The sequence below is a fragment of the Corvus moneduloides genome, chromosome 3 (genome assembly GCF_009650955.1).
Source record: "Corvus moneduloides isolate bCorMon1 chromosome 3, bCorMon1.pri, whole genome shotgun sequence".
In the NCBI taxonomy this organism is placed as follows: domain Eukaryota; kingdom Metazoa; phylum Chordata; class Aves; order Passeriformes; family Corvidae; genus Corvus; species Corvus moneduloides.
The window spans coordinates 3,154,227-3,177,320 of record NC_045478.1 but is presented as its reverse complement, the minus strand read 5'-3'; the positions used below and the strand labels follow the sequence as shown (position 1 = coordinate 3,177,320).

The window sequence follows — 23,094 nt, the reverse complement described above, 5'->3', positions numbered from 1 at the left end:
TGGGACCAGTACCAACTGGGATGTGCAAACTGGTCATGTAAATGGTTACAACTAACTGTACGAAACCTCATTTTAGCAACTGCACTGTTTTTAGCGGTGTAACTACATCTGTGCAGTGCCCAGGATGTCTGCCAGGATTTTAAGATCCTGAGGGAGAAGATTTGGAGCTTTAAGAGCAAAACCCTCCATGAGCTGACCTGCAGCATCAGATAAAGCATCCAGAGCCATCAGCAACACCCTCCCAAGAGAGAATCAGAGCTCTGAAAGACAAATGCCAGGGGCTTGTGGTGACATTTGCACAGCAGGGGAGGCTGTGAGCAGCCCAGCACAGCCCAGCATCCCCAGTTACATCCAGTGCAACAGGAATTCCTCCTCATTGTTTCCTCTCTCACTGTTCAGGGCAAAACCAGGCAGCATGGAAGAGACTCCTATGGTGGCACTAAGCAAAAACACTTGGGAGCTCCAAGAGAAAAATCCAACAGACTCAAAAAAAGGTTAAAGAAAAATTTCAACACTTGTTCAGATGGATTTTCCATCCCTGGAAGTGCCCAAGGCTAGGTTGGATGGGCTTGAAGCAGCCTGGGATAGTGGGAGGTGTCCAAACTGGATGAGCTTTAAGGTCCCTTCCAACCCAAACTGTTCTATGATTCTTTAGTTATTTTCTCCCTCCCCTCCAAAAATAAAGTCTAACCCAAATCAGACTGCCTGATCACTGCTGAGAATATTTTAAAACAGACCTACTCTGTTTCAGCTGGGACTTTTTGCACAAATAGTGGCTGAGTATCAATCTTTGTACATCAAAACCTTCAGCACCCGTCCCTGTGTTATTATCTCCTGGGCTGCACAGGCTGCAGGGCAGCACAAACAGCCCCAGTCTCCATCTGCTCAAACCCCGAAAGCCACAAAAACTCATCACCTTCCCCAGGAGCTGCAGAGACCACAGTGATGCCACAGGGAAACAGACGGCCCAGGAGTTCCCAGCCTCCTGACTCACCAGCCAGGAGAGATCCAGGAGTTCCCACAGTTCCCAGCCTCCATTTCCCAGGAGCTGTTTGTGGTTTTTGCGTTCCTTCCCCTGGCACCAATTTTAGGGCACCCCCTGCCCTAAAACCAACAGGTAACTGTAACCCCAATCACTGACGGACTTCAGTCACAGGATGGGTTGGGTTGGAAGGGACCTTGAAGATCATCTCATTCCAACCCCTGCCATGGGCAGGGACACCTTCCACTATGCCAGGCTGCTCCAAGCCCTGTCCAGCCTGGCCTTGGACACTTCCAGGGATCCAGGGGCAGCCACAGCTTCTCTGGGCACCCTGTGCCAGGGCCTCCCCACCCTCACAGGGAAGAATTTATTCTTAGTATCTCATCTAAAGGTCTCCTGGTTTTGTTTAAAACCACTCACTTCCCCTTGTCCTATCAGCATCCACCTTCTTTGCTTCACTCCAAACACCTCCCCTGTGAACACCCCTGCCCTTCTTCCTTTGGGGAGATCAATACAAGGGTAAAAAGATCAATACCAGTATAAAACCTTGGATAATCAAACTGTTAATCCATCATGTGGAGAGCTGCTGTCCAAGGACCAAAACTGTGAGCGCAGAGCTCTGCAAGCCCCTCCCAGCCTCAGGGTCTCACCCTTCTCCTTTTACCCCTTTTCTACCACCACAGGGCCTGTTCAGCTGTAAAATAAAGCACAATTGAGCTGAAAAGAGCTAAAACTTCAATCAAAAGCTTCATCCAAGTCACACCCACCCACACCGCTCCTGTGGGAAGGGAAGGCCACACTAATAAAGAAGATTCAGCAGTGTAATTAAAGAACTTTTTAGTCTTCAAGGTTTTAATTTAAACAGACACATCTACTATTGTCTCAACATATCTACAGCAAAGTTTACAGCCACTTTGTATCTGTTTTGCTCCCCCAAATGGCTGAACCTTGAGCCATCATCTTCTTTTTCCTCAGCTTTGTTACTTTTTTTTTTTCTTCTTGTTGCAGTAAATTCCACGCCGCAGCAGCTGGGATTCTGTACACAGACAGCAATTACCTAACACCAGCACACAACTCTCAGCCCTGCCATTTCAAAGTGTACAGGAAAAAAATCAAGACTGACGCAGCAGCCAAGTCCAAAGAGCAGTTCCAGATGTTGGGACAGCAGCGCGCTCGTCACTTGAGCTGGCAGGAGTGAACAGACACACAGCACACGTCACACAGTGCTGCTGTGACAAACACAGGCAGTGCTGGCAGACACTTCACCCCTCACACAACGACAGCACTGCCTGAGGCTTTAGCAAAGCGCACAGGAGACACCAAGAACGCTGTACAGTGCAACTTGAAATTGGATCCTATGCAACAGGGACAAAAGCGCACGTCAAAACCAGCGCCACATTCAAGAGTTAATCAATACAATCAAAATAGTGAAGGTACATATTTCGTATTTCCCTTATGAAAACTGTGCAAGTTAGTTCCTTTTCCCTTCTTTTTTTTTTTTTTTTTTTTGGTAAATGGCAGAGTGTCCTTGTGGATTGCCCCGAAAACTTGGGAGATGGGGCTTTCAATGTCCAGCTTGTACCACAAATTGTGTGCAAAAGAGCAGGAGTGGGGTGGCAGTGAGGGCGTAAGGCAGTGGCACAGGGAGGAGCCAGAGCTGGGCACTGCCACAGCTCAGGAAGACACAGGGAATCTGCAAAAAGGGTGTCACGGGGCAGGGATCCCCCTCTGAGAGGAGCAAACCCATCAGTGATATTAAATATGTGATTAAATAGGGGAGAGGCAAGCAGCAAAGCAAAGCATGGGAGTGTTCTGCTGTGAGTCTGGAGCCTGGGAAGCACTGGGAATGGGAAAGTCCAGTGGGAACATGGGAGCAGCCTGGCAGGAGAGCTCTGGGATGTGTCCTCTCCCAGGAGAGCCTACACCACCACCCATCCCCACTCCGTCTCCTGCCAGCCCTCCCAGGCCTGTGCCACAGAAGCTGTGCAGGGACAAGGTGCTGCCCAGCCCCAGAATTGTGGAATAAACTGCCACAGGAAGGCTGGAATCCACATTCCCAAGGCACACACAGCGCTTGGGTGCGGATTCAACACAAGCGGAGGCTGAAATTGATGCCAGCTCAGAGGGAATGTGCTGCCTTTTGTTGGCTGGCACAACTGGTTTCCCAATTTCCTCGGATGCCTGCAGTTTGCAGGAGAGGCTGGAGCAGCCAGGCAATTAGATCCAAAAAAACCCTCTCTGCTTCTCTATTATTTAGCTCAATCTATAATTACTGTGTTAGGGAATTGCATAACCTTTAGGAGTGTTTTATGTGTAGTCTATTACAGGGAAAATAGCGCCTTCTGAATCCTTCCCATCTGGCTGGAGATAATGGATTTCAGATGGAGAAATTCTGAATGGGGTAGGGAAACACCACCCAGGCAGGTGCAGATCCCAAAGACATCATTTCAACGGGTGAACAATCATTTTAAGGGCTTGTATGAGCAACATACCCAGAGGAATCTCTGGATTTGGAGGAGGGAACAGCCCAGTTGTGCCTCCCCTGTCATGCAGAGCAGATTCCCAGCCACCCTGAGCAGCATTCCCTGTGTCAGACTGGATTTAGGGAACAAGGCTCCAAACCTAAAAAGAAATTGGCATTGCAAGCAGGGGGAAATCACTCTTCTGCCTTAAGCAAGCAATGGTTTAAAAGGGATCTTGTTACTTTTTAAGCCAAAGGACTTCAGGGCTAAGTTTAGCTTAGGCAAGAAGGAAATAATTAAGGAAATAAGGACTGAAGAGGTATTAAGGTAGCACTTGACCACTATCACATAATTTTATATCATTTTCTTGATGATAGAATTTTCTTACGCTATACTTAATGGCTACATGATTTTTGCAGGTTCCTCCCCAGCTACTTCTACAAGTGCAGATCCTGCATTTTCACACAAATTGGTGTGAAGTGGCTTTTAAATAAAGGCAGCTTCATTCCCTGAACTTGGAAGCTGAACACTTTCCAGAAGGATCACACCACTGACCTACTGTAGCTCTGCTTGTTCCAGCAGAACCAGGCTAAAAGGAAGCTCTTTTCAAGATAATCCCAGCCACATGTGCTGCTGTTAATTCAATTTTTCCCAATCCTGTACAGCTACCCATGGAATCAAGCTAAAAAAAAATGCCTCTGAGTATTTCGGACCTACTCCTACCTGTCTTTTTAAAGAAGGAAAAAAAATCACTAGAGAGAACTCTGATTTTATAAAAAGCAGATTGAAGCCACAGAAACAGAAAGAGAAGCTACAAAATACAAAGTTAAATGGGAAAAAGCTTATCCCTAAAGTCTTTATGCAGTTTTAGCAGCTACAAATCATCTAAACTCTTAATATTTTTTGTAGTGTGATGGCCCCTTCATCTGCAGCAGATCTGTGAGGTCACCTGAACTTCCAGCTGCTGCTTTTGAGGTTTCACAACATGGGCATAAGAGCACAAGAGGGAAAAGCACATCAGGTGCAACGAAAGTGTTTTGTTGAGCTGTGAATGAAGTGCTGCTCTTGCACCCTGGCAATGCTGTGAAGCTGGCCAGGTGTCCAAACCCAGCCAGGAGGGTTGGAATTCCCAAGAAGGCAGCTTGGCTCTGGTTTAAAGGACAGCTCTGAGCCCTGTTCTGCAATTGGACACCCCCACCAACTACTAAACCTTTTTGTTTTCCAGGCAGAATAAAAAAAGTTTGTTATTCCTTAGGAGATCCTTGCCCACGAGGGACAATTCCACCTGAAGGTCATGGCTTAAACATTAGCAGCAGAATCCCTACTTCAATTCTGTATTGCACTGAAATGTCTTGCTCTGGTTTGGTACTTAACTTCCTGCCCCCAAGCCAATGCTGAACACAAAACCCCAAGTGTGAGATGTGAAGGCTACTGAGAGTGTTGTGTAGACTGGCAGAACCTGTAATTTGATTTTAACAATTTCTAGTTTTCCTAGGAAATTAAAGAACTAAGCTGCCTTACCAACTGTAGGAGAGAAAAGGTGCTTCCAGACAAAATGCCTTTACCTTATCTATACAGAACTCTCTATTTGAATCCTGTGAGTGTTCAACAAAACCAGAAAAAGTCCAAAATAAATTGGAGACATCCTGTCTCTTGGCCCATCCTGGTCATCCACACAGTTGGAGGTAACAAGTTCCAGCTCCTGCTGACACTGTACCCAACTGTGAGACAGAAAAGCTGCCAAGAGGGGACATTGTGCCCAGCTGTGTCTTCTGTAAACAAAACAAAAACCCCTCCCCAAAAAGCAGGGAGGTTTGTGGAGTGAAGGGCTCAGCAGTGGGAGGGTCAGCTGTACCCAAGGGCTCAGCAGAACATGCACTTTCCACGTTTCTTCCTCGACGTAAAGGGGGCTGGAAAGCAAAGGCCTGAGGCAAAGCCCAGCTCAGGGCTCCTCCTGCATCTCCTCACCCGTCTCCAACTCCGCCAGCTGCCGCCTCAGCGCGTTCACCTTGGCCTGCAGTTCCTTGTTGTACTTGATGATGTTGATCCTTTCTTCTTCGGCTTCCTCCAGGAATCTGGAAGGCCTGTTCCACCGCAGGAAGACACCTGGAAGCCCAGAGACACCCAGGTGACAAGGGTTTCTTGAAACAAGGAGGAATTCATGAAGGTTGTTCACATTCCAGCAGCTCTCAAGTAAGAGAGGACTTACAGTGTGCACACAGTTCACACTTCCTTCCCTCTCCCTCCCCCCTAAAGAGCTTCCCCCCCTCCTCTCCAAGTTCACCATCCTATTAAACAAGATAATTAAAGGAAAATGAAGGGGGTTCATTCTCTTTTCCTCCTGTACTTATCAGACCACTCCATTTTCAGTCTCCACCCAGCCACGGCAGCCTGCTTGTGTCACTGTCATGAACTCCTCAGCACCCATGGGATGGGGAAAGCTCCTGCAGCAGGGAACCCACTGCACATGGATTCTCCAGAATGGGCAGCAATGAAGTCTGACAAATAATCACAAAAGAGATACTGGCTGCAACAGGGAAAGCAAACCTGGCTCACCTTCCCAGAGCTGCAGGCTCTGTGGGGCCACGGAGGGCCAGATGACAAGGCTGTTGGCCTCATAAAGAGGGTTCTGGAACCTGCTCAGCTCTTCAGGACTGTTCACCCAGGACCACAGGGACATGGTCTTCTGAGGCAGCTTCAGTTTAGCCCTAAGAAACCCACAGGAACAAGTCAGTTTTATACACTTGGATCTGTAAAGGCTCCTTTTGTCAGAACCACACAGCCACGAGTTTCTCTATGTGCTACTCCCCCAGATAATTCAGGTTAATGCCTTCACCATCGTAGCACAGGGCATAAACCTAAAGCAATTTACTCAACCTGGCTGATTACAATTAGTTTTGAATAAAAGATGGGGAAATAACACTTGTAAGCTGGCTGCCTGCTGTCCAGGTGAAGAATCAGTCACCTCCTCACAACGCTTTGAGTGCCAGGTTTGGAAAGGGATCAGGCTCCTGTGTTAAGGTAGAGCTGGAAGTGGGGCAGGGCAGCATCAGGGAAGGATGGCAATGGAACTCTCGAGCACATAAAAGGAGTGTCATTGCTGGAACGGGCACGTCTGACAGGTCCCTCTGGTGGCAGCAAGGAACTGAGCACATGGAGCAAGCACTGCTGTTTTCCTGGGGCAATCCCACCTCCAGCAGTTACAGGGATCCCTGTGCCTTAGATTGCAGCAAACCTCATTCTGCCTGCACTGGCAAATTGAACTGCCAGCCAGGCAGCAGATTCACCACTCCTGCGAGTGCTTCAGACAGCACAAGATAAACATCAGACTTCAACCCCTGTCTGTGCTCCCAGGCTGATGTGCCCAGATGTGACAGGCAGGTTATTACATGTAACATTCAATACTCCTCCAAATTTCAGCTTATTGGTTTCAAGTCTAACTTGGTTTTGCAGATGACTGGTTCAGCAGCCCTGCAGAAGGTAGCAGAGTCTCTGCTAAGCCCAGATTACTTTAAGGACAGAGAGGTTTACAGGAAGCTTTAAATTGCCTTCCTTCTCTGGAGTATCACTTCTGTTTTTCCTTTCCTGTCCAGTGGTCCTCAGTTCAGCAGCAGACCATCAGCCATGGGCTTACTGGAGCCAGGAGTCCTGAGGGCAGAACTGCCAAGCTCAAAACAGGAGTCTTAACCTCCCTGGCAGCTGTGGGAAGTTCCAGTCCTTCACTCTGTTTGCTACAGCCAGCAGCCCCACTCAGGGCTGCCCCTGGGGGTGGCAGGACCACCAGGCTACAGAGTCACGTTCCTCCCTCACAGGCGAGGGACAGAATTCCCAGCTGTGGCCTCTGCCTGCCTCGACCTCCTCCTCCTCCAGGCCTGCATGGACAAGTCTGCTTCCCACAGCTGTGACTCACATCAAACTCCAGCTGGTTATTCTTTTATGGAGGAGTTTCTTTGTGAGAAACTAAATAAACTGGTGATGGGTGGAGATTTTTGGCCAGGCTGGATGGGGTTTGGAGCAACCTGGGATAATGCAAGGTGTCCCTGCCCACAGCAGACGGTTGGAACGAGATGATCTTTAAGGCTTCTTCCAACCCAAATCATTCCTTGATTCCGTGACTTTTAGTCCAAGTCAGCCCAACATTTAAAGGATTCAAGTCAAGCGTCCTCACCAACCTTTCATTTTCATTGTTTCCCAGGAAAGTCCCGAACTGGGAAGCATAGGCGTGTTCAAACAGCATGATGAGGAACTGCTCGTTGAATTCGAAGGAGCAGGGGAACTGCCGATGGATCTGCCACACACATTCCAAAAAGAGCAGGAACACCGGGGCCTCCCACTTCTGTTTGCTGTTGGAATAGGCTGACTGGGCACAGCGCTGCTGGAAAGGGTGGCCAGCCTGGTGGGAATCAGGGAGAGCAACACATACAGAGGAATGGGATGTGAGGACGCATGGAAAAAACACTTCAGTGTGAGTTCTGTCCATGCAGCTGCTCAGGCAGCCAGAACAAGCTGTTAGAAACCATTATCCCTCTGCTGGCACTGCTGGGGCACCTCAATTCTGGGATTCAGTTTTGGGCCCCTCCTAAAAGAAGAAGGACACTGAGGGGCTGGAGCATGTCCAGGGAAGGGAACGGAGCTGGGAAGGGGCTGGAGTCCCAGGAGCGGCTGAGGGAGCTGGGAAAGGGGCTCAGCCTGGAGAAAAGGAGGCTCAGGGGGGATCTTCTGGCTCTCCCTGACAGGAAGCGGCATCCAGGGGCAGGTCGGGCTCTGCTCCCAGGGAACAGGGACAGGATGAGAGGAAACAGCCTCAAGTTGCACCAGTGGGGGTTTAAATTGGATGTTAGAAAGAATTTCTTCATAGAAAGGGCTGCCCAGCCCTGGCACAGCTGCAGTGGTGGAGTCCCCATCCCTGGAGGGATTTAAAAGCCACGTGGATGTGGCACTTGGGGACATGGGTTGGTGGTAGCCTTGGCAGTGCTGTTGGACTTGACAGCCTGGAAGGTATTTTCCAGCTGAAATGGTTCTGTGACTCTGTGACCTTTTTCCCTGCCTTTCTCAGGCTGTGTTTGATCAGAGAATGTGAGCAGGAACAAGCTGGGGTGGGTGCACTGGAGGACCAGACTGCAAAGGTACAAACAGCACAACTCAGGTTTTGTGGTTTAGACTGAACAGTTTTATCTAATGAGATGGAAAAGACAAAACCTGGTCTAGTGGAAAGTGTCCCAGCCCATGGCAGGGGGTTGGAACAAGAGGAGCTTTAAGGTCCCTTCCAACCCAAACTATTCTTGATAAGAGATGTTCCCCCTGAGCCCACAAAACAGGCAGTGCCCCAAAATCAAAAAACCTGCCATGAGAGGCAGAGGCCCCAGGAGCGCCAGAAGGACAAATGACTCAGGTAATGATGCTGCTCTTTAGGACAAAGGACACTCACACTCAGCAGGGCTGCAACAAGGCCCAACCTGTTGGCTGCCCCTCAGGCTATTTCCCAACCCCAGTGTCTCTGGAACAAGCTGTTGTTCTGTCCAGGGTATTTCTTACCTGCAGCCACTCCCTCACTACAAGAGCCTCGAAGCCACGGATGGTCCTGCACCTTGGATCCAGGATGATCTGTGCCAGGGAAGTGACCTGGAGCGTGGAATCAGTTCCTTCGCTGCCATGGACTAGCACTGAAGCACCTTCCCTGGGAAACAAAAAGGTGGGAAGGGATAAGAGTGTGAATGAGCAGAACCCATCCCAGTGGATGCCATTACATCCCATGGACACCAGTGTTGACAGTGGTGAGGTTTTGCTGGCTCTTTACCACCACTGCAGCCCCATCCCACATGGATCTCACCTGGATACTCCCCAACAGTAACTTGAGCTCTGCATCACTTAAGGCTCAGTTGCTGAGCATGCTGGAAATCCAGACCCTTTCCCACACTGACAGAAGGTGCACGGTGAGATCTCCTTTGTGGGTCTCACTCTTTGGGATTGGCACCCTTTGAGTTACAGCTTGGAAGTGCAACTCATCCCATTCCACCCCCTGCCGTGGGCAGGGACACCTTCCACTAGCCCAGGTTGCTCCAAGCCCCGTCCAGCCTGGCCTTGGACACTTCCAGGAGTCCAGGGGCAGCCACAGCTTCTCTGGGCAACCTGTGCCAGGGCCTCCCCACTGTTATAATACAGAGTTTCTCCCTAATCTTTAATCAAAACCTTCCCTCCCTACACTAATTTTCTAACACTATTTTCCCCTTTCATCTTTCAGGCCCTTAAGATGCTGAAAGATCTGTCCCAGCCATTCCCTCCCCATGGAAAATACAACAGAACTTTCCTTGCCAGCCCAGCTCTGACCTCCAGGCTCAGAGTGAGGCAGGTCAGGCACCTGGAACTGACCTGCCATGGCTCCAGGTAAACAGAAAAAGCAAAGCTGAGGTTAAAGATGATGAAATCAGCCAGTGTCCCAACAAGCCAGAAGGATTTCGTCACTGATCTTTCCCATTACACGCTTGCAGGAAAGAATTCCAGATAAAACTATTGATCCAGAGCAATCCTTTCCTGGCACAGGCAGTAATGAAAGCAGCACTGGCAGAGCTTTCAAAAAGCACAGAGCTCCCATTTTAATGCAGCACTGCTGTTTCACCACTGAGACTGCATTTCAGCTGCTCGTGTGCCTGCAGAACACATTCCCCAGCTCCTATGAAAAGCCAGGTTTTCCCTGAATTTTGGGATGGGCTTTTCCCACCCAGAGCCACAGATAAAACCCATGTAGATTGCTGCATCTGGCCTTACAAACCCTGGCACCTGACAGCAAGCACTGCCTCTGAGGTCTGAACACGAGTCAGCTGAGTCAGCAGCATTTGTGAAAGAGATGTCAGGTTAAAAGAGGTCACAAGCACTTAGAAGGGATGAGCAGGATTGCTTGGAAAGGGCTGTGGGGATAAAAATACAAGAGGGTAAAAGCACTGGACCAGTTTCTGGGGAAAACAAGGAGATGACATTGTTTTAACCTCTGGAAGTGAGGTGTGGTATTGGAAATTTGCAGCTGAAAAGAAAAAAAAAAAAAAAAAAGACTTCTTAAAGAAAGAAAACGACAACTCTTGTGTCCCCTTTCCCAGGCCATCAAACACCATTTCAGATGGGCCCATTTTAACCCAAACTTTCAATAAAACTCTCTAAATTAGCTTGGCTCCAACAGACACAGAAATATACCTTAACCACACGGTCCAAAACCTTTCCTTAGCTGAGGTTTCCTCCCTCTTCCTGATTTATTGGAGGAACATTCCTTCACCACGAGGAAACAGAATCTTCCATGGGTATAAGTGAACCAGATCACGGCAGGCAGTTATTGATGCTGCCAGAGGTATTTAATGAGCAATCTGTAACCAGTGAATGAGCAACCCAAGACTTTCTGCAGGAGATTTACCTGTCAATGCACTGAGCAGCCAGACAAGCTGCAGTCAGCAGCTCCTTGATGTGAGTGAGCCAGTTGGAAGCTTCCAGTTTACTGAGCCAGCGGTCCATGTTGTGTGACTGGTCATTGCAAGCTTCCACCAGCTTGATGAAGCTCTCCTGCAGGATATTAAACCTTTGGGGAAAGGAAAATAGTGTTGAAAGCACAAGGAGTAGCATAGGAACGAGGACATGGATTATTTAGGGTTTGTATATTGTGTTTATTCATTCTCCTCTCTCTGATGCTGTAAATAATCAGCAACAAATTTAAGTTCACATAAAATCTTTAGAAGCAAAACTAAACACTTCAAGTATTTGCCAGGAAATTCCTTACTGAACTCCTCAAGAGCTGGCCCACAGCTCCAGTAATATTACTGCATGTCTGTGCAGAAGGATTCCCCAAAATTAAGGCTTAAGGGAGGTTGAACAAGGCAAGACTTTTAGTCTGTTTGATTCAGTAACTGGTCTGCAAATGACTGAAGCATATTAGATGTCCAGTGAAAAGTACTGGACCACAGAATCATGGAATGGTTTGGGTTGGAAAGGACTTTAAAGCTCATCCCGTTCCACCCCCTGCCATGGGCAGGGACACCTTCCACTATCCCAGGTTGCTCCAAGCCCTGTCCAACCTGGCCCTGAGCACTTCCAGGGATGAGGCAGCCACAGCTTCTCTGGCCAAATCCTCTGGACAAGAGGAGTGTGACAGCCACAGAACAAATCCTCCCCTGCAGAAGTTTTCTGGCAAGGTACCTGCTCCTTCCTGTGCAAAGGGGAACACAGGAAGGCTGGAGTGTGGCTAAAGATGCTCAGGAAAAGGAACAGCACGGGGATGATGCCTGATGGCTGACACCTGCAGCAGGTTGCCCAGAACAAGGAACCAAACCAAAAATCCCCTTATCATCCACATACCCTGGTTTTGCCATAGAAGGAACACAACCCTGTTGCCAGGAAGCAGAATATACAACTCTTCTTAAAAGAGAAAGGACTTTGTGGAGGTATCACTGCTCTGCCAGTGCAACCCGACACAGCCCAGCTCAGGGGAGAGCCTGATTTCACCCACCTCTCAATATATTTGTGAATTCTCCTCCACTGGGGGTAGTGGACTTCTTGTTCAAAGCCCCCTCCCTTGGCCCTGGCCTGCTGGGCAACATTCAAAGGCCGGGTGTCGATGACGAAGCCGCGCCTGCCCGAGCGGAGCGTGGCGTTAATCAGCTTCTCGTCCTCCTTGCAGCGCCGCCCGTTGGTGCCCGTCAGGGGCTGGCTGCTCCTCAGCATCGCCTGGGGAGACACAAAACCATCAGTGAGGCACTGGAAGTGGAGAGAATTCTGACTGAAAGGCACCATGCACTTGAGCATCAAGCCTTGCCCTGAATACTTGGGTTGCTTTAAGTTTGATCCCTCGCAAGGACTGAAGGTATTTAAAAATGAACCAGAAATCCTTGAATCCAGCAATCATTTGGCTGGGCAAGTTTTAAATTCCAGGCATCATCTTAGAGGCTGTATCCCTTCAGTTATGCCTCAACTACCATCTCTGTGAACTACCGAGCTGCCTTCCTGCTGATGGCTCCTTCATAAACCCTGGAAGTGTTATAAATCCCTGAAAGTGTTCAAGGCCTGGTTTGATGGGGCCATGAGCAGCCTGATCCAGTAAGAGGCATCCCTGCCCACTGCAGGGAATTGGAACTAGATGGCGTCTAAGGATACCTCCAACCAAAACCATCCAGTGATTCTATGAAACCAACTCTTTCAGGATTGTCATTTTCAAAGTCCCTTCCCAACTCTGTTCTTAAAACGCTTGAATTGTTCGTGAGTTAAAGGTGACATTTTTAACCCATGGATGGATTAATAAACCTCAAGTCCACAGACTGATGAGCTGAGATTTCTCTTTAGTAAATGCCTTTCAATTCAGAAGCACCCCAGCAGCTCAAATCGTAACTAAAATGTGAGGGCAGCCAGTCAGCAACCCCAGCTACAGCTGAGAACTCAGAGGCAGGAGGGCAATGAGAGTGACAGCTTTACTGTCACAACTCCAACACTCCGAGCCAAATACTGTTGTACTCCTCACACCTGAAACATGCACAGTTTGGAGAGATAATCGAGGAAAAATCTTCCTTTGATGGTTTTCTGTTGAGCTGAGAAAAAGCAAAAAGCACAACCGATATGGAGTAGGCGGTTGGCTGCTTCTAAAGCAAAGCAAAGAAAACCCCAAGGTACTTCTGAGTCAGACTACACAGTTCAAATTCAAGGCTTACGAATCTTGGTCACAGGAGAAGGCATTAAAGCATTTGAGGAGACTGTATCAAGTTTAAAAGCTGCAGGTTGGCCATCCCAGCACCCTCAGAACTGGTTACATCGGCAAGAGACACAATTACCCAACAGTCTCATACAGGGCATTTCTTAATTACAACGTATCAGCCACTCCATTAGATTCTGGCTTGTCAGGAAGTCTGTGCAAGACCAAGACTTTGTTACTCCTGAATCGAGTTACCCTGCCAGGCTCAGAGAACAGATTGCCCTGCTCCTCCCTGCACAGTCACACAGCAGAAGCAGCGCTGGCTCTGCTGTCACCACAGCTGTGACAAGGACCCACCGCTCACAGACAGGACAATGTGGCTCCTGCCATCCTTTCCATGAAAACTCTTGGCAGGCACAGCCAGTCAGGGTGCCAGCAGTGGCTTTACAGGCCCCATCTTGCTCTTAGTGCTGTAAGCAAGCTCCTGCCATGACATTCCCAAACAAGCAGAATAAGGGCTATTTCTAGGATGGAGATTACTCACTCCATCACCCAGACCCAGCTTCACTGAGGAAGTTGGAAAATAAACCAGGAGCTCTGTTAATTCCAGAGCATAAAACAGATTCCCACACCTCCTTCAGGCACAACCACCCCTCAAGCCCAGCTCACCATCCCATTTTTCTTGTGGTAGTAGCTCAGCACTGGGAAGCGGCCGCCGTGGCGGAACAGGGCAACTTTGCGGAGCGCTTCGTCATCGATGCATTTGGGGACAATGACAACTGGAGGGTAGGAGGGACACACAGAGAATTCCTTGTTGACACAGCTCAGACGCCATTCATTGGTCTGAAAAACACCAGAACACAGCTTTGTCAGAAAACTTGTTGTATGGGAGAGGTAACAGGGAAGAAAGACTTCCATGCACAGGATAAAGCACACACGGAGTCACATTTGTGATCTGTTCCATTTGCACCACAAATTGTCCTTTAAGCATCCATTTACAGGGCTGTTGACCCATTAAGTTTTCCAGCACATCCCTTGGTGCTCCCTGCAATCATCTCCTTGCAGCAGCTCCCAGAAGCTCATTCCTCAGAGTGCAGATAAAGCTTGTAAGCAATGGGACAGTGATCAGGTGCCTCTGGTTCTTGAACAACAGTTCCCCCTCCGGTTTATCCACATCCTCTAACTGCACAAAATAAGCCCACGTGGGCAGAAATGGGTGATTGTGGCTTTAAATTATTTCACAGGCACAGCAGACAGCAAGGGGAAACCCCACAGAGAAATGTATTCTCACAACAAGTTCGTTTAGGTACAGGGAATATGGGCCCAACCTTCCACCTGTACTGAAAGAAGAGTTCACAAGACAAAGATGGCCCAGAAAGACAAGAATTTCCACCAACTCCAGATGCTGGAGCTGCTTTGAGGTTAAAGTTTCGATTTAAACATCTCCAGCTTGGTTCTTTTCTGTGGGCTCAGCTGCAGCTCTTGCTCCAAAAGCACCTTCTGGAAGCAGCCCAGCACTGAGGGCTCATCATGAGCTCCTGCTACGTAACTTCTCCAGCTTCCAACAGCCAAAGCCTTGGGAAAGAAGGGCTGAATGTGACACCTCACAGGCACTTGGCATGAGAATTCCAGCTACCTGATACCCAAGGTCACACACAAGCCTTGGCTCCAGCTCAGGGAAAAAGGTCAACGTGGAGATTCTGCAGCAGGGAGAGACCCCAGAGAGATCCATCAAACCTCTGCTCATCTGAGTTCAAACAAAGTTTGAGGCAGACAAAAAGGCAGGGGGATAAGGCAGGTAGGACAAAGTGAGAAAAGAGCACAGCAGCCAAATTAGGCTGTGACAAAACACATAAAACCTACACCAACTCAAGTCTGTTGGTTGAATTTGCATGAATTGCACATCTCTGATCAGAATTCCTTTCTTCCAGATCCTTACTATATCTTGCCACACTCCTGATCGCTACCTGCTTATATAAATCCACCTGACTGGCTCACTGGTCCAGTGGAAAACTGGGATCAATTCAGGAATGTTTTCTGGCAATGAAGCCTTTCCATCAGCTGAACAAGGTGATCTGACTCACAACACTGTTTCATCAGCAGCAGCTCCAAGGCATGGGATGTGTGGCCTAGGAGACAGGAAAACTGTCCTTTTTGGTGGCAGCCTAAGAAAGATGCTGGGAAAAAATAAATACCAGCATCAACAGCAGCAATTGCTGCCTTTGTGCATGAACCCAGCTGGACAGTTTTGCACCATCCCTGCCACAACCTTATTTCATTATTCATTAGCCTCCAAACAGCTCCTCTGAACAGCTCCATTTTATAAAAAGCAGAGCTTGTCCCAGATGCCAAGTCAAATTGCCTCTGGCCATCGTGTTATGAGCAGAGATGAAAGGTTCTGGGTCACAAAAGGGATGTGGCTGGTCACAGCACCGCTTTTAATGCACCAACAATGGGATTTTAATAGGACTTTTGGGGTGTCTACGTTAATTTACATAGGATGTTGTGCAATTTGATTACCATGAAAAAATATGCATGGATCTGGAATAACAAACTGATAAAAGCCTCACTGCCACACGATGGGAGAAGGCAAAACCAGAACTCTGTGGAATGTTTGAGACTGGCTGTCACAGGCATCACAGGTATGGAAAGGAATGGAAGAGCAGCACCTGATTCATCTCCCACTGTGGTAATTCAACCCTGCCCACAACCTGCTCTCCTCCTCGTTTACACCAGAGACAGATGATCCCATTATGTCATCCCGGTGTCATTTCCATGGGAAGGAGGAGGAGCCTGGCAGCACTTGGCACCATTTGTCTTCCCTCCAACAGCTCCTGCTGCAGAGATCCTGTTAACCTCTGCAGTGAGAGCTCCAGACTGCCCCAATCAACTCTCTTTAGCTTAGGCCTGGCTGGAATTTGGAAGCAAAAAGGGTCACAGGTAATTGGAAGAGGGAGGCAGCAGCAGAGGAAGCAGAAGGACTGCAGGGAAAGGGATGAAGGGGGACCTCACCTTCAGCTATCACCAGGTAATTGTGCTGTGTGAAACTCAGGGAGCGCAAAGTGAACCTTGAATCCTCCCAGCAAGACACCTGAGCTTCTAGGAATCAAAAAAAGCTAAGGATAGAAGCAGCAAAAGGATGAGGGCTGAGCAGAAAGGGAGAGAACTCCAAAGAACAAAGAAAGGAGTGATTCTTAAACCCAGGACAGGATCAACTCTTAGATTTCTACTTTTCTTGTCCTGATACTAGTTTATGGAGATATTGATTCCCAAATGCCCAAGCTATCCTTCCTCCTAAAACTTGTAATTGCCAGGAGATTGTTTGTTGTTTTCCACAAAACATTGGGACACAAGTCAAGCTCTGCCAACAGGCCTCAAAAAAAAGTCAAGAACTCAGCGTGGACCTTGGGAGATCCTGCAAAGCAGCAATGCCAGAGGCCATTCCCAAGGAACAAGCCCTGCTGGGATCAGATTGGGCATGGACAAGCAACAGAACAGACGTAAAAGTTGATGCTTGTCTGGAAAGAGCAAAATATGGTTCACAAGTACCACTGTAACCTGAGCCCAAACACAGAAAGTTCTGCTTTTTAAAAGAAGCTCCAATACAAAGATGAAGCACAACTGAATTGTTCACAACCCTGAGATCTTTCCTGCTAAAAAGGGGAAGAAAACAGAGAAAAAGGGGGAGGGGGAAGGAAAGAAAAGAGAGAAAAAGACAGGGGGAGAAAAAGGGGGGAAAGAAAAAAAGGCGGGAAAAAGAGAAAAAGTGGGGAAAGAAAAAAGGCGGGGGAAAGAAAACAAGAGAAAAAGGCGGGGGAAAGAAAACAAGAGAAAAAGGCGGGGGAAAGAAAACAAGAGAAAAAGGGGGGAAAGAAAACAAGAGAAAAAGGGGGGAAAGAAAACAAGAGAAAAAGGGGGGAAAGAAAACAAGAGAAAAAGGGGGGAAAGAAAACAAGAGAAAAAGGGGGGAAAGAAAACATGAAAGAAAAAGAAATAAAGGGGGAAAGAAAAGGAGAATGAAGTAAGTGATTTTCTTGGCAACAAAATACCTTTTTGTTAATTACACTGCCAGTGTACAAACTTCTCATGGCCTCTCCACTTCATTTTAGGATAATGAATTTCCAGAGTTAGTTTGCAGTGTCCTGCAGTTGTGGAATTTGGCAGAAGAGAAACCCCTTGGCTCTCCTCTGACTGCTCAGAGAAAATATGAACCCCCTGCACATACTCTGAATTCCACTCAGCCCCTCACTGTGCAGTGAAGAATACAAATTACATATTATATTATCTAAATATTTAATGTACTGACGAACTTTTAAAAATAAATATTAACTTTTACACTTCACTTTGCCATTAGAGAGTGTGTCCATGTCTGAAAACAACTCTCCTGTAGCAGATAAATGTGGAATTAACACAGTACTAGAGCTGTAGGGTGGGTGAAATCCAGTTTTTGACTTGTTACCCTGTTGGGGAGGGTACAGATCCAGATGGATGATTTAGCAGAGGCAGGAACCTTTGGAATTTTACTCATTTGACTTCTGGGAGAAAGATTTAAATCAGCCATTTCCTTGTTCCAGCCTGTCACACAAGGCAGTGTCATTACAGAACAAGACTTATTTGGTCAACAAGACATTTCTCTGTTGTTCAGCAGATGTAAATCATTGGAAGGTGGCTTTTGACACCATTTTGTTCAAAATGTGAGGTTTTGGGTGAAAAGCCAAGAATAAATCAACAGCTGCCAGATGTGGAGATTTTAAAGGAATGAATGATTGCCCTGGGAACGTGGTGCTAAAAGGCAATGAGGTTTTTAAATGTAATTCTTACAAAGGAGAGTATGTTCAGAAAGGCAAGAGATTGACAAATGCAGTCTTAAATCCCTGAAAAATAAGGAAGAAAGCAGCACATCAATGGATCCATGTGCTGGATATGATAACAGACAGTTGGTCTGTCTCTGGAAGACAGAAGAAGATAAGACACATGAGAGTGCTTTAATCATGAGACAGAAATAGCAAGGTCTCTGAACCCCTTTAATTTTCTGGTGATTTCATCAACTGAATTTGGTCAAGCTGATCACATTATTCAGTTATTGCTCATAGCCAGGAAGTGATACAGGCTGCAGACAAGCTGGGCTGCAGATAAAAGCAAATTAAAACAAACAAAAAAAAAAAATCAATGTTCTTGGATGCTGCACTAATGGCTGTGGGCTCAGAAACCTGAGCTGATGGAGCAAGAGCACAGAGTGGATGTGAAACAAAGGCCTGGAACACAGAGATGCAAATCTAAGGAATTATTAAACCAGGTTCCTGCACCCAAGACAGTTCCCACTCTACCAAATCCAGCCATCCTAAAAGGAAATTTGAAGAAGAGACACAACAGGCAATGCCACAAGAATTGCTACCCTTCAGGTACCAAAACAATATCAATGTACTCAAGAGCACCTGGAGAAAGAGGACTGGAAGCTTCCTGCTTTTTGAACCTCCTCAATATTTCCCCAGCATCAACTAAAGGAAAAAGTGCTTCAAACTGGGCATCTTCATTGTCATCCTCCTAAAGAGCAACTTTTTAAAACCAATGTCATTTCAAAGAAGGGTTTGACAAAGATTATTCTCACTCCACTCCAGATCAAAGTTAAGTACAACAAAGCCAGGCCAAAGGATTTCAATTTGTTCTTCCAATTAGAGAACCATCCCCAAAGGCCAAAAACATTTCCTACCTTTGTGATTTCCTGAGAAAGGCCTCAAACCTCCACTAGTACAAGGTGAAACAGCAAACAAAGGTCTGATGTTACAGAGGGAATATTTCAACAAGGCTCACTTCTCACCCAGGCACCAGATGGATTTTTAACCATCCAGGATTTCCAGTCCAGCCACTGCTGGGTGAAAGAGTTCACAGAATATCTGAGTGCCTGGGCAAATCCCTCAAATCCCACTCACCATTGAACTGAGGAGCTCAAACTCTTGTTCCAGCAGAAAAGAGGACCATCCATCTTCCAGGACCTCAAACATGGGCCGGTAGAAGAACGGATACATGAGGGTGACTGAATCCAGGGTGGAAAGCGCCTGTGTGGGCAAGAGAAATCATGGAATCACAGGTGGGAGTTGGAAGGGACCTTAAAGTTCATCCCATTCCACCCCCTGCCATGGGCAGGGACACCTTCCACTATCCCAGGGTGCTCCAAGCCCCGTCCAACCTGGCCTTGGACACTTCCACGGATGGGGAGTCCAAAACCTCTGGGAAATACCCCACAACCCCCTGTGAAATATTCCAGATTCTCCTTTGCTTTCCAAAACATGAATGAAAACCTTCCTAACTGGAAAAAAAAAAGCTGTTAAGGCTGAGGTGAGCTCAAGACCTGCAGGTTTTCTGACTGATGGTAACTCCTCACCTCGATGGAGCTGGCGATGTTCAGACACTCCTCCATCCCTGGGATGTCCAGCTGGATAATCCTCAGATCTTTGCATTTTATGATGATGGTGCCCAAGGAGCCCACGAACCTACAGCAAGACAGGAAGTGAGTCCCATAAAAACAGGATCCTCTAAGGCAAGAGAAGTGCCACAGCTCTTTCTACAAGGCAAAATCCCATTAGTGGCAGTTTGCCTGCAGCAGCACCTTACAAGAAAATAAAGAAACAAACCCGCTAAATCATAAATCACATTATTAAAACTCATTATTTGCCATTTGCAAGTTTGGTTTTATGTCCATTTATTCCATCCTTTGGCTGTGGCAGGGAGTGGAGGTATTACATGACAAATATTACACCAGTGGGAGGGTGAGGAGGCCCTGGCACAGGGTGCCCAGAGAAGCTTTGGCTGCTCCAGCCCTGGAAGTACTCAAGGCCAGGTTGGACGGGGCTTGGAGCACTCTGGGATAGTAGAAGGTGTCCCTACTCATGGAATGAGATGAGCTTTAAGGTCCCTTCCAACCCAAACCCTTCTGGGATTTATGATTTAACAGGAAAGTTTGGTGTCTGACACCTGCAGTGCCACGATTTGCTCTGGAGACCTCAGGGCAGTGAAGGTCTTATCCCCCAGAAAAGTATCTGTTCACAAAGCAGCTCAGAGCCCTCATCAGCCATACTTCAGTCACTTAAAGAGCTACAAAAGTTCAAGGAGCAGAGTTTGATCCTCTGATACTTAGGGAAAACACCACTTTGTATAAAAAACCTTCATAGAATTAAATGGGACAAGAGATTTTCTGCACCTGGCACAACGTTGTGCACTAAGAACCTGAAGCAGCACCAAACTGGATCTTCCTAAAATCTACATTGATTTGGGGGTCTTGTTATTCTCTCCAGCATGGAGAAATTCCTGTTATCCCTTTACATGCCAAGTTTCACTGCAGTTACACTCACACAAAACAACTTTCAGGGTCTGCTCTGGCAAATAAGGGCTGAGAGTATCTGCACACAGAGTAAAGCTGTTGTAAAGCACATCCTGAGCCAGCAGTGCACTACTCCCTCCTCAGAGCTCCATGTTCCTTGATTATTTGGGATTAACTTACACCAGAACTGCTGCTAAACTCATTAAAAAATTTAAAACAGAAAGAAAGGCTTGTAAATATTAATTTTCAAAATGGGGTTATGGCTGGTTTAGTACAAGGAGTAACAGGGGTGAGGCCAAACCACTCTGAGGACTGAGCATGGGAAGAAATTCCCTGGGGTTTCCACCCCTCGGCTCCTTTCCTCTCTCAGAAACACTCAGGGAAATCAGGAACAAACTTAATCAGCACCCAGCAACTCCCCCATTCCAGACTCTATTTTTTTTAATTTCTGCTGCCTGAATGTTCCAGTCTTGCTGGCAGAAAGGGATTCTGTTCTACCAGATTTCCTTAGCAGGCATTAAAAACAGAGGAAGGATTTTGTAATTAATACAAAAATGAAGTATTACCATCAAGCTGAAAAAAGGACCAAGGGGAGGGAGCAGAAAACAATGACCAGGTGAGGTGGGGCAGACCTTGATGAGGGACAATGGTACAGGTAAGGCACAAATGAGGGGGAAAAGGATAAATCTCTGAAGTCTCTGTAATAAAAAGGGGATGGGCAAGAAAAAATATGGAGCTCTGCAGCTAGGACTCAGCTTTACCACAAAAAGCACATTGTTACAGGGTTATTGATCCCATAAGCAGCTGCAGAAGAGAGGGACGATGCTGTCAAGCAGCAGGAGACTGATTTGGAGCTGAGCAAGTCCAGAGACCACTTGTGCCAGCAGTTTTGGTGGGTGACACAAAGCAAACCCCTGCAGCAGTGCTCTGATTTCCATCTCTCTGCACAGCAGGAAGCTGCACCGTTTATAAAAGGCTGCAGGGGCAGATGAACCCACTGAACAACGAACACAGAGCAAAAGGAGTGAAAAGGCTCTGACTGTGGCAAAAATTCAACCTTTCAGATGCAACATCAAACATGAACATCCAAACAAAAGCAGAACCCTGCCCTGGGCGCTGAGAGAATCACTGAGGTTGGAAAAGGATCACCCGACCCCACCTTGTCCCCAGCCCAGAGCTCTGAGTGTCACCTCCAGTCCTTCCCTGGACACCTCCAGGGGCAGGCACTCCAAACCTCCCTGGCATTCCGATGCTTCATCGCCCTTTCTGTGCAGAAATTCCTCCTGATGCCCAACCCGAGCCTCCCGTGGCACAGCTTAAGGCAACGTCCATGCCCAGAGCATTCTTCCTGCTCCCCACGCCTGGATTTGGGACAGCTGAGGTGCCTGCCAGCCAGCCTTTCCAACCGCTTCCCAACCCCGAGACAAGGCATTAGGGATGGGCAGGCAGGGAGAAAGGGGAGCATCACCTTTTCTCGATAGAGTCGATGTTGGAGTGCAGCAGCCACAGCTCCTCGGCGTTGTCGTGCCGCCGGGACGAGAAGATGAGGTGGTGGCCGGTCAGACACAGCGTCCCCTCCACGGCCGGGTGGAACGGGCGGTGCAGCGCCACGTTATCGGCTCGGGGGGTCTTGATCAGCTCGGCGAACTCCATGCTGGAGGGGAAGGCGGGGGAAACCCACTGGGAAAAATCTCACTGGGAAAAACTCACTGGGAAAAACGGGGGGGAGCCTCGGGAACAGCGGCAGGGCCGGGGTGGGAAAGCCGGGGAGGGTCTGTGCGGTCCCACCCGGGCAGGCGGGGACATAACCTGGGGGTGGCGGCGGCTCTCTGGGCACGGAGAGCGATGCGGCCAGCGGGAGAGACCCTCACAGGGCCCCCCCTTCTCCCTCAGGGCCCGACCGGGGCTGTGGGGAGGAGGCTGCAGAGGGGAGCGGATGGGGCGGCTCGAGGAGACCCTCGCTGCTGACAGGGGGAGGGTCAGGGTGGTGGGGGAGCCCCAGGACCCCCGGGCCCCTCAAGATTCCCGGGATTCCCAGGAGCCGCCGGCGGAGCGGGATGGGCCGGAAGCGCCTCCCGGGAACCTCCCGGGTCACGTGATGGGAATCGGAGCCAATCCGCGGCCGCCATCCTCAGGGAGCCGGGGAAGTGGTTAAATGGTCCGGCGTGCGGCATGGCCCCACCATAAACGTTCCGGGGCTGTTAAGGGTAATGGGCGGGGCTAGAGGCGGGGCCCGCGGAAGGGGGCGGGGCCTGGAGGGGGAGCCAATGGGAAGGGACACTCGGGGGCGGGGCCTGGAGGGGAAGCCAATGGGAAAGGGACCCGCGGGGGGCGGGGCCTGGAGGGGGAGCCAATGGGAAAGGGATCCGCGGGGGGCGGGGCCTGGAGGGGAAGCCAATGGGAAAGGGACCCGCGGGGGGCGGGGCCTGGAGGGGGCGGGGCCTGGGCGGGGCTCCCGTAAAGGGGCGGGACTGGATCGGGCTGGGATCGGGAATGGAGCGGGAAGGGAACGGGCAGGGGGAATGCAGTGGGCTGGGATTGGGAACGGAGCGGGAAGGGAACGGACAGGGATTGGGAATGGAGCGGGAGTGAGAATAGAGAGGGAATGGAGCGGGTAGAGAGAGGGAATGGAGCGGGAATGGGAACGGACGGGGGGAATAGAGTGGGCGGGGAT

The 23,094-nt window shown here is 48.7% G+C and overlaps 1 protein-coding gene across 1 annotated transcript; it reads right to left on the bottom strand.

Annotated features, from left to right (window-relative positions):
• Positions 1-1,807: 1,807 nt before the first annotated feature.
• MTMR9 (myotubularin related protein 9) lies at positions 1,808-22,541 on the bottom strand. The gene is made up of 10 exons (XM_032104103.1): positions 21,889-22,541; positions 19,485-19,593; positions 19,033-19,158; positions 13,772-13,945; positions 11,930-12,147; positions 10,844-11,005; positions 8,980-9,121; positions 7,617-7,837; positions 6,001-6,152; positions 1,808-5,550 (listed from the first exon to the last, which is right to left on the bottom strand). Exons 1-10 carry the CDS (start codon positions 22,071-22,073, stop codon positions 5,387-5,389), a joined length of 1,653 nt encoding a protein of 550 aa, XP_031959994.1. The 5' UTR covers positions 22,074-22,541; the 3' UTR covers positions 1,808-5,386.
• Positions 22,542-23,094: the final 553 nt, after the last annotated feature.